The sequence below is a fragment of the Otolemur garnettii genome, unplaced genomic scaffold (assembly GCF_000181295.1).
Source record: "Otolemur garnettii isolate 467f Iridium unplaced genomic scaffold, OtoGar3 scaffold00167, whole genome shotgun sequence".
Classification (NCBI taxonomy): domain Eukaryota; kingdom Metazoa; phylum Chordata; class Mammalia; order Primates; family Galagidae; genus Otolemur; species Otolemur garnettii.
Genome location: NW_003852562.1, coordinates 585,204 through 599,483, shown reverse-complemented (window position 1 = coordinate 599,483; position 14,280 = coordinate 585,204). Strand labels below are relative to the sequence as shown.

General features: G+C 42.8%; 1 protein-coding gene across 3 annotated transcripts in view; it reads right to left on the bottom strand.

Annotated features, from left to right (window-relative positions):
* Nucleotides 1-14,280, bottom strand: part of DCLK1 (doublecortin like kinase 1) — a 352,892-nt gene that overhangs the window by 53,728 nt on the left and 284,884 nt on the right. For all 3 annotated transcript variants that reach the window (XM_023519275.1, XM_023519276.1, XM_012811599.1), the window contains 2 exons: nt 9,023-9,107; nt 6,345-6,453 (listed from right to left, as the gene is read on the bottom strand). In XM_023519275.1, coding sequence (XP_023375043.1) covers nt 6,345-6,453; nt 9,023-9,107 — 194 coding nt within the window. The remainder of the gene's footprint in view (nt 1-6,344; nt 6,454-9,022; nt 9,108-14,280) is intronic.

Sequence of the window (14,280 nt, the reverse complement as noted above, 5' to 3'; positions counted from 1 at the left end):
CTTGGTGTTGTGGCAGGCACCTGTAGTCCCACCTACTTGAGTTGCTAAGGCAAGAGAATTGCTTTAAGTCCAAGAGTTTGAGGTTGCTGTGAGCTGTGATGCCAAAATGTGTGGGCAAACATAAATGAGATAGTGAAATAACACACAAAGGGGGTCCTCACAAACAGACGCCCTGTATGACGTATGACCACAGGGTCCCTTTAAGTAGTCTCTTCGTAAGACACTTCTGAAGTTTGTTTGCAAATTAAAAGTGACTTAATCAAGAGGAAAACTGAAAGCTCAAGTGTCTCTGGATTCTGCTTTCCACGGATCACTGACTCAGGCAAATCTGAGGCTGGAGCACACGAGCCTTCTCCTTTCTGCTTCCACGTGCTCCGTTCGATGGCGGGAGAACCCACGGCCCCGATGGCTTCCACACCACCACCAACCCAAGGCAGCGACAGAGAGTGAGGATGGAGGCTGGGGGGGCTCACAAATAAACGTGGGTGCTCCCTTCACTGCCCCCACAAAGGGGCTGGGTGGGCAGGCTGGCACTGGTCAGCAGAGGGGGCCGCCTCCTTAGCTCTGTGATTCTCTGTGTTTGCTATCTGACCCTCACTTCCCTTGAATGTGTAATGTTAAAGCACTCAGGGAAAGGCCTGGTGGGCGCACAGGAAGGGGACCGTGCCCCTTCAACAGCCAGACACACAGGAGCTGAATCCCTGGCGAGTGGCCCAGCAGGTGTGTTTGCTCCCAAGGCCAAGCCTACAGCTGAGCAGACCTGGGCTTACTAGGAGGACCAACCTCGTGGGTCCCCAACAAAAAGCCTTCTGTAATGGGACTGAACGTTCTACTACATTCACCGGTATTTTGTGTCAGACAATGCCCTCATAGAAATTGATGTTGCAACTTCTTCCTTGATTCCTTGAGGGAAGAACTATAAAGTCACATAATAAAATCCTTAATTACTAGAAGTACATGTTTATAGGAAAGTAGCTAGTCTGGAAAAATGAGCCTGAAAACAGGTGTTAGAACTAAATGTATACTACAGAATAAAAGTGTAAGTGCTTGCTGTAAGTGAAAACACTTGGCAGGAAATAAAACCTTCATTAACGTACTAGCCTGCCTACACGCTCTGAGGACTGCTGTGCCTGTGGAATTATTCACTGAGCAGGGACAAGCATGCTTCTTTCTTGTGGATTCAGAGGTCTTCAAGGAGTCTACAGAGTAGAATATTGAGAATACCAGGCACCTGGATTTCTGGGGGAAATACGGGCCATTTGTTTGCTTCTAAAATTACATATATATATGTATATACATATATATGTAGAGAGAGACAAAATCTCACTCTGTCACCCTGAGTAGAGTGCCTTGGCATCATAGCTCACAGCAACCTCAAACTTTTGGGCTTGAGAAATCCTCTTGTCTCAGCCTCCCCAGTAGCTGAGACTACAAGTGCTCATCACAACGCCCGGCTAGTTTTTCTATTTTTAGTAGAGAGGGTGTCTCGTTCTTGCTCAGGCTGGTCCTAAACTCCTGAGCTCAAGCAATCAGCCTCCCTCGGCCTCCCAGACTGTTAGGACTACGAGTGTCAGCCACTACATCCAGTCCCTGAAGTTACATTCTTGACCACTTACAGAACTCTTTATGCCACAACAAAACAGCAACAACAGAAAACTTTGTCTTTGTCCTTACCTAAGGGAAATCAGTTCATATGGTGACCTACCTATTAAGTGGGACCCAAGGGTCAGAGACCAAACTGCTAGAGAGAAATTTCTGAATTTTACAAATTCAAATTGAGTCTAACTTTTTGTGTTTGTGCCAGAGCGATTTGGGGGAAAGCCTTCTTAATTAACTTAATGATTCTCAGCCCAGATCAGGCTTGGGCCTGCTGTATCCCTCTCTCGGGGAGTACAGAATGGTTATCGAAAGAGGAATAGCTGGCAAAGATTGGCATGTCCAGGCTAATGAAGTTTCTCTTCCTATTGTTATTTCCTGTGTTTTAAAGGTTTTTAAAAAGAATATGTGGGCAAAAGTAGCACAGTGGTTACGGCCACATACACAGAGGCTGGTGGGTTTGAACCTGACCCAGGCCAGCCAAAAAAACAATGAAAACTGCAACAAGAAAATAGCCTGGCATTGTGGCAGATGCCTATAGTCCCAGCTACTTGGGAAGCTGAGGCAAGAGAATTGCTGAAGCCCAAGAGTTTGAGGTTGCTGTGAGCTGTGATGCCATAGCACTCTACTGAGGGCGACATAGTGAGACTCTGTCTCAAAAAAAAATAAAAAAGAGTATGTGACGGAAAAACAGCTCCCAAGCAGTCCTCTAGCAGAGCAGTCATGGACTGTGCTGGCACAGTGCAGTCCTCTAGCACAGCACTCATGGACTGTGCTGGCACGCCTTGTTTATGGGTAGGGCCATGTACGGCGTTATGCATCTTGTCTCTCTCTCTCCTGCACCGGAAGTGCCAGCAGAGGCCTGAACCAGCAGGTTCCCCACACTTGCTGGTCAGTTGTAGAAGTTCAGAGGATGGTGGCAGTTAGTGCAATGATAAGAATACCCTCTCTGCCCTAAAAAAGAGGGGTTAGGAAATTGCACCCTTTGCTTACCAGCTAATCCTAATGAAACCCAATCTCAGCCTCCTCCGTAAGGGAGTAACCGTGGAGGGCAGAGGTATGAGGCATGCTGGAGTGTCACATCTGACCTCCCCAAAGTGGAATTTTACTTTGAATTTGAGCAAGAGCCCCATGGCTGTCAGGTGTCAGAGGATCCTCAGGAAGGAAGGAAAGCAGAACAACAGTCAGCTAGCCAAGAGACGTCTAGGCTTCTCCACACTGACCCGTCCTCCCAGTTCCAAGGGAAATGCCTCCAAACTCCAGGTATGAGGTTCTCAAGGTTGTTGAGATCTTCTAGTGGAAGCAACCCATTTTAGTGCCACTGAAGTCTTAGCTTATTCCAATGGGTTTGACCTGTTTATGTTCATGCGCAGAGCGGGCAGATCTGTTATGCAATTCTCTGGCTTCTAAGTAGGTGAGAGGAGACAGGGCTGCTGCCTCCTTCACTGAGAAATGCAAGTGGTGCAGGTGGGAGGGAGGTCAGGAGCCACCTGGGACACTAGCCCTGCTTGTGACTGCACACTAGTACCCTGGCTCCTGTGGTAATTGGTCCTCATGGAGCCAGGAAAGTCAAGGCATCTCATGTCAAGCTGGTTACTTATGTTCTGGCCTCTCGTTAGTGCTTTTCCAGCTCTTTCGGTTTGCTCTGGGGCCTCAAAATGCTCCACAAAATAGCTTCAAAATACAGTGTTTCTCTTTCAGCTGAAGTCACAGTCCGCTCACTTCCTTTAGTGTGTCCTAGGGGCCCCCTAGGTCCCTCAAGAAGCTGCTCCTCCAGCACAGGTAGAAATCTAAGTGGATGTATCAGCTAAAGAATATGCTGGCCCAGGACCACAAAAGACCTTGTTACTGTGTCCATTGTGGTAGGAAAATCTTGCCTGTGGCAGCGTATTATTAACAGGGGAGGAACACACTCACCCTTGTTAATACATATTCATCCTTTAAATTCAGGCAGAATGTACCCGCCAGGGTTGTGTGCCATTCCTAACATTCTTAGCTCACTTTTATTTTCTTGGACCTCTGGAAAATATTACAAGAATGTTTTGTGGTTTCTCTGGGGACTGAGGGCACATGCCATTTGTCCTCTTTCAGCAGGGGCTGAATCCTGACCCTTCAAGGAGCAAATCAGTGTTTGAGACTCAAGACGTGAACTTGTGCAAAATGAATGTAATCCAAGTTAGAAAGAAACAAATTACTTCTGGATGGAGAGATGGAAATTTCTATCATGACAAAACCAGTACTGTTGGACTAAGATGTCTTCCCATCCCCGGGCTTGTGAGGAGACACAGCATGTGGTCTCTGTGTCAGACTGAACAGATGATGAACACTGGCAAATAACCAGATTCCCCTCAGTGTGAGGGCATGCAAATCTGCTAAAAATGGGGCTTTCTGCTACAGTGGAAATAAAGCTAAAAAGAGCCGGATTTATTACTGATAACAGTATCAATGAAATAAAAAATTATATAAAAATTATACTCACATATGCACCTCTTTCCATTACCTTAAGAACCGCTTTTTACATTTAATTTCTGTCTTATTTGTTTAGGGACAAATGTGATGAGTGTGACTTTGGCTCAGCTAGGCCAGAGCTTTCCAAGAGACCCCTTATTAGAGGGAGTGGAGTAGAGTGGTTAGAAATGTGGGCTCTGGAGCTGGCTCAGAGCTGGGTACTTACTTACTAGCTGAGCAAACTTGGGCATTTAACTTCTCCAGGCTTTCAGCCTATAAAATGTAGATACCGGGGTTTCCCCGAAAATAAGACCTACCCCAAAATAAGCCCTAGCAGGATTTCTATGCATTTCTTAAATATAAGCCCTACCCCGATAATAAGACCTAGTGCAAACACACTGCACAGCCATGCTATGCATTTCAGCGTGGAGAGAAGACATCCCCTGAAAATAAGCCCTAGTGTGTCTTCTTGAGGAAAAATAAAATATAGGACAGCATCTTAGTTTTGGGGAAACATGTAATACTGATAGAGTGGAATTATTATATTAATTAAATGAAATACAGGGTGGACATAAAGTTCACGTGCAATTTAAAAATAGTTTAACATGGTAAATTGCACATGAACTTTATGTCTGCCCTGTGTAAGTTAGGAGCTCTGTAGCTGATCTATGCTCATTAAATCTTGGTTGCTTCCGTTTTGGAAAGTGTGAGACCCAGGAATGTGATGAGACATTATCTATGTTTGACACTCTTGTACCAAGTGGTCCTGCTCTGTGGTGGACGGATGAGAGGGAGAGAGGAAAAAGGTATCCTGGCAGCATGGTCTGAGGGGTTTTTCAAGCCACCTCTTGCTCATATCCCTCCCTGATGCAGTGTCTGCCCTAGGGGGTATCTGTCGCTGTAGAGAATATCCAAGCTAAGCTGAAATGTGGAGTGGGAAAAGGTGTTAGGTTCACTGCCCAAATGTGGCTTAATGAGGGCTCTGCCATCTTAGCTGGGGAGGCATCTTCCAAAGATTGGCAAGGGGTGCAGGGAGCACGCAAGTGGATATTGGCCAGACTAAGAATCCTCATGGTGTCTGAGGCCCCGTGTGGTCATCCAGCTCCAATATGGCAGGAATCAGGGGAGAACGAGGTTGGTCTGGATCTTCAAAGCCTTGTCTGTCTTCTAGACCCAGTCATCTGATCTAAGTGGAGTATAGAGCATGATTCTCACAGGCTGTTGAGGAACTGCTAGGGTGTCCAGCCTCATCGTGGGCCAAGAAGAACAATAGGGAAGTGTGGATACTGTAGGCCAGCCCGCAGAAAGCCAGAGGACATGCCTCTCAAGGAATGAGGCAAGTTCCCCCTGACTTTTCAATACTCTGCCCATTCTGCTCTGAGAAGCAGTTGCTGACTGCCTAGTTCCCTAAAGCAAGCAACAGCCCATAAAACGAAATTGGGGGCTGGGTGCGGTGACTCATGCAGTCATCCTAGCACTCTGGGAGGCTGCAGCAGGTGGACAGCTTGCGCTCACAAGTTTGCGACTAGCCTGAGCAAAAGCAAGACCCTGTCTCTACTAAAATAGAAAAACAAACAAACAAACAAAAAAACCGAAAACTGAGGCAAGAGGATTGCTTGAGCCCAAGAATCGAAGGTTGCTGTGAGCTATGATGCTACGGGCACTCTATGCAGGGCAACAGAGGAAGATTGTCTCAAAAAAAAAAAAAAAGAAAGAAAGAAAGAAAGAAAGAAAGAAATCGGGGACTGAGGCTGCCTGGGCCCTAAATTTACTAGTTGTCACTCTTCCATCAAATAGCCACCAGCTACTGTCCTCAATTAGGTATCAAGAACCCAGGAATAAACCCTTCACTTTCTTCACAGAGTACCTGGCTCATTCATTTTAATGCATTTTAATGTATTAAGTACCAGTTTGTTGCAGGCAGTACATACGCATTCTACAGTTTTCCACGGTTATGGTTTATGTATTTAATTTTATGACAGTACACATAACAGACATAAACTCTGCACAAGAATGTCCTGACCTCGACAAAATATGTCACAAAATGTGGGGAAAACTATTCAATGTTATTTTTTTGACAAAATGAAAAGAATTACCTGAAAGAGCTGGCAGAGTTAAAATCAAAAGTCCTTAATTGATAGGAATCACTACATTTTTCCAATCTGTTGTTAGATGGGCTTTTACAAAAACTTTTTTTTTTTTTTTTGCATTTGGGGTTGACTGCAAATAGAGACACAATGTTGGAAAAATGTAATCCCCAATGTCACCTTTAAAATCTGATGCAATGATGTCTCTCTCACCTTTCCACACACTCCTTGACAACCGCAAAGTTCCCGTCTCCTATTGTTCTTCCCACTTTGTATCGCTCTGTTATTGTGGCTGGAATCTGGAAGCCTTCTTCGGACACTTCTGAAAGAATCATTAATACTTTTTTATTGGTAGAAAAGGGAACACAGATGTTGCACAAGGAAACATTTAGAAGTACCATCTAAGAGACTGGAACTGATTCAGAATCAATAGATCATTTCTTGTACAGTGAGGCCACCATCACCCTCCCTTGCTGACATGGTATCTACTCAACAGTTTCTACCAAGACAAATGATAACTAAAGGGAGATGGCCGGGACTCGCCCCCCCCTGCAGAAGGGAGCCTTGGGTTATCTGCTGCAGTGGGGATTCTGAGGAGGAAATCTCCTTCTTTTCACTTTGTGCCAACTTGAAAAACAGCATTTACTGAATACCCACTGTGTATGGAGAAATGACATTCCTACAGATGGCACAGGAAGGAAATGTAGTTCGCAAGGGACTCTGGGCCGCGTAGCATCATACAAGCATGAAAAACGCCTGCTGTTTGGATGCTTAGCTTTACTACATCCTGAAACGGAGATCTCCGTGAAATTCCTTAGGAACCAAGCACCGACAGCCACCGGTCCCAGTCTCAGTGAGCAGATTTGAGACAAATGTTTTACCAGCAACCTGCAGAGCAGATGTCGAGTTAAAATTACAGTATCTATTATGTCTGTGAATGGAACAGTTCTGTAGCTTCAATTATGTTAGTGCCACTAACACAACACATTTTCCCTCTGAAAATGCATTTTGAAATATTTTACAAATGCCTAATAATGCTTTAAATATCTAAAGCCATAAAACTAAATAAGCCATACTTAAGTCACATAAATATGCTGGATAACCTTTAACATCTTTGGGGTGTAAAAAGCCTTTTATGGCCGGGCTTTAAAATGTACATGCTTCAAAGTTATAAATCCTAGTTCTCCCTCAGGCGGCCTGAATACAAATGTCATGGAAGCCTGGCACGTTTTCTAAATATGCTCCTCTTCTGACCTTACACCATACACCCAGCCTGAGCATTTCTCCTCAAAATAAAATGAAAGCCTTAGGTGGTGAATGGGCTTTCTTGTGATTTCTGCATTTGCGTGTACTCTGTATGGTTGGAGGATGACAGACGAGACTTGTGACTGTCAGGTACCCACATCAGGGGCTGCAATCCTGGTCTGTGATGATGCTGGGTCTGCACCACTTGGGGTTCTAGAGTGGATGGAATTTTTGGAAAGTGTTGAACAAACTACAGGACAGTTGCTGCCACTACTTTTGTCTGTGGCATCTGTGCGGCCTTTTTACCTCTTTAAAGGTGACATTTCACTCTTACCCTGCTAGAACCTATCTAGGTTGTCTCCAGAGTAACGTGAGGGCCTGGGTCGATCGTCCCCAGCCCCCCATTTCACACCCAAAGAAGACACAAGCTTGCCTCTGCTTACAGGACTTAGCTGGGGGAGTTCTTTCTACTGTAAAGCACTCAAATTTACAAAACATCTCCCAGGTGTCCCAGTCTGAAGACTCTTTGCTACGTGGGTAATAAAAGTAACCATCTCCGGCTGTCAGAGCAAGTGTGAGCCTGCAAGATGGGATAAGAAGGTGCATCTTCTAATCTATCTGCGAGTGGGAGCATTCCCTGAGACGCCCCACTCAAAGCACGTGGCTTGAGATTGTTTTTCTGGCTCTTGATATAAGTTACCTTTTAGGTTTCTGACTAAGAAGACTCAGGGAAGGCTTAGGTCAAGAACCATTTCATTAGGAGAATACACAACACACTGGAATAACAGAGACATCTGGGTGGCTGAGTTTCAGACTTCTGCAAATATAAGAAGTCTGATATTGCATGGTAGTCATGAAATAATTATTATGCAAATCACGTATCTTACTTAACATAATAATAGTGCTTCCCCCAAAGTGTGCATTTTGGGAAAAAATTAAATCATGTCATTTAAACCAATTAAGAAGAGCTAATCTTTGAAGTGTAGCTTGATTGTATTACTTTCACTTTTCTAAATATAATACTTCTCCATAATTGATCTGAGCCTGATAAAAAAAAACCCCAGGGAGGATGTACTACAATCTACACTTTATAGAAGAGGAATTAAAGTGTGGGGAGTGGAAGAGGCTGACCTAAAACAACCCAGTGAATTAGTGAAAAAGATAGCTCTGAAATTTGAGTCATTTGACCACAACATGGAGAAATTCTGAAGTGAATGAGCTCAAGGATATTTTTGGGAATGCCACTAATTAATCCTTTTTATAATGTCATATTTTCATATATTGAATTCATTTAAGTTAGAATACATCTGTGGTACTATTCTAATACATCTGTGGTCAAGAGAGTCAACTGTCTTTCATATACTAAAAGTGAACACTGTTTAGGAGAACAAAGGCAGCAATTATCCCCTCTTATTTCCAAAGCAGGCAATAGGTGGCCTTCTTAGGATACGTAGATGAGAAACATCTCCAGATTGAGCCAACTCTCTCATTCCCACAGAGTAGAGAATCCTATATACCCTTTCAATAACCCTCAAGAGCTGCCTAGCCTTGTCCATGTCATGCTGCTTGAGAAATTATAGTTTTTTAGAGCCAATTCAGCCAGCCCATCCTCTGCCTCCTCAGATACCAAGTCCCAAGCCCATCACCTTCTCCGGGGCCATCATTCTCGTCCATCGAGCTGCAGACTTTGGTGGACGCAAGTGAGGTAGAGGAGCCGCCATGTTGAGAGCTCTGTGAGGGGGAGAAACAGAGGGAAAAAAAGCAGAGTCAGAGTGCCTGGTCTCCACGTGGTGCACACAGCCCAGAACCTCTGGAGACAGCTTCACCCACTACCAGGGAGGATTTGGTCTTAACACTTGGAAACATAGGTCCTTGGAATATTCCAGTAGGGCCACCTCACCTTTCCTCTCTCCCTTTTAAGCATTAATAGGTCGTGGTAACAGCATTAGGCTAATCATCGTAAATGTGGATGTTCCATGACTTCTTAGACCTTTTCCTCAAAATTAAGTTTCCTTTAGCCCCCTGGGTTGGCAGATTTTAGGCCTCTCACTTCACTCTTCCACCATCTATAAGCAAATGGGTCTGAAATGTGGTGTCCTGATCTACCCACTATTTTTTTCTAGCCTTATAATACAGCAAAATTTCTCTTTGGTTTGCTTTTAGCAAGTATCCTATAAAACAAATACTCTGCCTTAGCCTTACCACAGCTTAGGGAGAAAGGTTAAAGAGTGGGTTTGTTAATTCCACTTTGAGGTAAAGATACAAGCACTAAGAAAGGGAATGGTCTATTAAATGTCACATAATATTCCATATTATTGTCAACACAATGATACGTCAATACAAGAACATGTAACATTATAAGACAATAATAGAAGCCCAGGTCTGGTGATTTCATTATTTTTCATGAATTTTGACCTAAGACCCATGAGAGCAAACAGGGTAACAACTATATTAGAGAGCTCAGAGGACAAAACAATACAAAATATTTAATATTACGACTGGCCACAGGGCAGTACTGTAACAGTGACTGATTCCATCTCTGGATCTATTTCTTGAGAAACAATTTGCACATTTCCATGCTATTTCTAAATAGTGAACACAGCTTGTCCTAAAAGATCGTCCTTCTGTTTCCCTGGGTTATCCACTTGGTTGGGCTGATGGGAGCAGGAGGCGGTGAGGGGTGGCATTGGCTCATGGTGCTGGCTGTCTGTGGAGCAGAGAGAGGGAAAGAGCATCTGTAGTTGAATTAATAATAAAGAAGTGGTGAGTAGTAAGCTGACCTGTTTTTCCTCTGCTTACCTGTTTCCCTTCAACCTCCTCCCCATTCCATCCCGCTTTAACTGTGCACCAAGTAGGAGGATAGAGGGGTTTTATATAATGTCATTATGCCCAAGAGTGTCTTGCATAGGCAATGCAAAGATTGTAGTTTTCATTAAAAAGATTAATATAGCTGAGGACACGATACCTGAATCACCAGAGGGCCATTTGAGCCAAGTACCACAGAACATTTCCCTCAGTGTGACTAAGATGAGTGTGTTCCATTAGGGGGGCCCATCAAAGCTGGCAGTTAAAGTAATGGTAATAGTGCATCTGCTTTTCTAGAGAACATTCTAGAAGTTGCACGATGATTCTTGTACACCTTGAATGCCACACAGTTTGTGCAACGTGCCCATTATTTTCCAATACCATAAAAATCCCCTCTCAAGAAAACTGATGAGCTGTTTTTCCATCTTCTCTAATTCCAGCTTCCCTTGGGGACTTACTTGTCACATGCTCAGTGTAGAAAGAAGGATTCAGATCATAACAGTGAAACTGAGTTTTTCTCAGTGTGATGCTGACTCTGTAGCCAATACTCCTTCTGTTGAAGGCACCATAAACGTATGAGCCTCGCTCTGCTGACTTAGAAGGGTGGGTGTCTGTGAAAACCTTGCATTTGTAGCACTGCACTAAGGGGCTCACACAAGGCAGATTTATTATGTCGATGCCTGGAGAAAATAAACATTAACATAACCCCATTTGAGAAGTGGTGTGTTTTCCAGAACAGTGAGATCCTTTCTCCCTTGTGTCATTGTTTTTGCTGTAGACATGATGGTGTTCCAAGCAGACAAGTGCTAAGTAAATGTGTAAAATGCAGACCTTCCCTTCTGTGCTTTCTGGTCCCTGACTTTCCTCTAGCAACATCACAAATGGTGTTTGGGGTGGCAGGTGCTGCCTTGTTATGTGGTGTTTTAAATTTTAGAATACAAAGACACATTCTTCCATCGAGCACCCAAATTAATAGACCAGTAGTGTGTTTCCTAGCAAAGATGTCTGCAATTTAGACACTCAAATCCAAAAGCTTATTCTTTTAATATCAGATATCCAATACAGAGCTCTGACCCAAAATATAGGAAAACATCTTTTAAACTGTAATGTTTTCTATAAACTTGCTAGATATTGTTCAGTACCTTTACTAATGAACTGAATTTTCCCCAGTGCCACCAGACAGCTGATACCCTGAACTCTTGCCACAATACCAGCTGTTTTCTCTGTGCTATGAACAAAAAGTTCTCTAGGTTTTCAGGCTCCGGTTTTTAAAAAAAGAGTAAGTAGGGTTAACAAAAGCTTACTTATGTTTTTTACCGCTTATTAACATGTATGTTAAGAGTTTTTTAAAATATGCCCCAATTTATTTCAAATTTCCTGCTGTCTGATGATGGACAGTTTTAAGAAAAAAATGTATTTATTGACAAACAAGGTGGACTCTGAAAATTGAAAGTTCTTACTTTATTATGTTCTAAGAGAGTAAAATGAATGTATTAAACCTCCAATAGTGTTACTTTTTCTTTTTCCCAAAGAAGACAGTTCACACTGAATACTTTTCTAAGACAATGACCAGTCATGGACTTACAGAATTTCAGGGACTGGGATGGATTTTAAATATTACCTATTCCATCCCACTTCCATCCAAGGACTGAACTCCCCTCTGCAGAAATCCCAGCTGGTGGTCAGACACCTCCAGTACTGACAGCTAACTACTTCCTGAGGCAGCATTCTCACTGTTAGTAGGAGGCAGGGTCTAGTAAATTCTACTTTATGTCACGTTGAAATTATGTTCCTCTACATTTTCCACTTTTTGGTCCTATCTCTCTAGGCACAGTGTTTTTCAACCTTTCTTATATCATGGCACATCTGAACCTATGGTTAAACTTCTGAGGCACACTTAAATTATGCTCACCCCCCAAAAAACTATATATATATATATATATATATATTTACTGTGCTTTGAGCTTCTTTCAAAAATAATTTAATGATCTTTAAAAATCTTCCCAGCAGCACCTAAGACCTCTCACAGACACCAGTGTGCTGCAGTATACTGGCTGTAAATCCCTGCTCTAGAGTCACCCAGCACAGGCCTACTGCATTTTTCCCATGACAGTGCTTCAGGCATTTAGACATGGCTGTTAGGCTCCTTCTGTGTCTTCTCTTTCTCTGTTTGAATGTCTCAGTGTCTCTGGCTGTCTGTCTGTCCTCCCGTGGCAGGACTCCATGACTCTTGCACCCCTGTGGACCCACCCAGCTGTCAGTCTTTCTCTTTAAAGCTGATGCTTAAGGGTGGATGCAGATATTCTAGGTGTGCTCTGAGCAGCACAGCGAGAGAAGAATTGTGTTTTCTTTTTCATGAATAGAATATTACCATAATTTACTTCCAGACCTCATTGGCTTATATGGATGGAGCCGTAGTGTTCTAACTGTCACTTTTCCCTGACCTGTATTTGGGAGGTGGTTGTTTTGGACCAAGACCAGAACTTCACATTTATTCATGCTAAATGTCATCTTTATTACATTTGTATCCTTCCAGCCTTTTATTTTGTTTGGATTCTGATCTGGTCACCTGACATTCTTGCTCTGCTTCTCAGGTGAAGTCATTTCAGGAATCAGCATGGCTCTGTGAGTATGGTTGTTCATTTTGTACCCAAACACACTAACTTAGACCCTACTAGAACATGTTGATTATTATTTACATGTCTGATTGAAGGATTCTGAACAGAGTAAAGGAAAAAAAATGCGTACATTCCTCTTTTTTAGAATTAACCCAGGGAGCTTAACCAGACTTTGTGACCAATGGAAGGTGAAAAGCCCACTGCTATTTTTGATTGCTTGTAAATGACATCGATTTACGTATTTGATTTTTTTCTGAGTAGATACACCATTTTATAGTTGACCTGCTGCTAAGATTTTACGTTTGCTTCAGTCCATTTGCTAATTCCAAGGCATATGGATATACAGTACAAAACATAGTTATTTTAGAATTTAAGGCAATTAGTTGGTTTGAGAGAAGTTCTGACATTTGAAATGTCATCACCCCCGTGCAGATGTAATGGGAACCGTTTGGGCAGGGTGCCGGCACCTGGCTGCTTTTATGGCACACCTCCATAAAAGCACTGCCCTGAGTAAGAACACAGCCTCGGTGTAGCTGTTTAGCCTGGGATCATATAACAGATGGAGAACATATCACACCTTTTGAAGTAAGTGAGAAAGCTGACATAACGGCTCTAACCACATTTTACCAAGATATATCTGATGACTAGTAGTGAAAAACAGCTCATTTTAAATGGCATGAGTTACTCCTGTCATCTGTAGAAATGCTGTCAGTCATATGGGGTCCACATTGCATGAAGATTGAAGATACCCAATTGATAAAATTGAGCTAATAAAGGTAGACAATCTTACCAGGTGACTTTAGCTTTGGCTGAATAGTTGCACTATTTCCACTTCACATTTTGTCTTGGTATACAGCTATTATGTTGTTAAATTTATATTCATTTGGAAAATTGTTACAGAGAATTTAGAAATCAAGTAGCCATTGGCATACCATTTCTGGATCAACTTTAGAAAGAAAATACAACCAATAAATATTAAATTCAAACAGCTGCCTTAGTGATCTTGACTGTAGGTCTCCAGAAGCTTTAAAGATGACCTCATGTGTGTTTAACAAAATTAAATAGTAATCTTGGTGTAGAAAGCTTGAAAGCCATAGAATTCTATGTGATATCAAAAAGCCTTTACCTCCCAGGTGAATATGAAACAAGAAGTTAATAGCATCAATCTGCAATTACTAATCAGGCTCCATTCTTTGAAAAGAGGCACAAGGGGAACTCCTTTGTCTGCGCTCTTCACACCACGTTCAGCCTAAATAAAGTTTACCTAAGAGTATACCTAAGAGTGAATCCTGAAAAATGTAAACTGTTATCCTAAAGATTTGGTTACATTTTTTACAAGAGAACTGCTTGTCTTGAGGACTGCTACTTTTGAAGTCCGTCTACTGAGAGGATGAGAAAATGAAAATGGAAACAATGGCGGCACTTGTGGCTCAGTGGGTAGGGCACCGGCCCCATATACCAAAGGGTGGCGGGTTCAAACC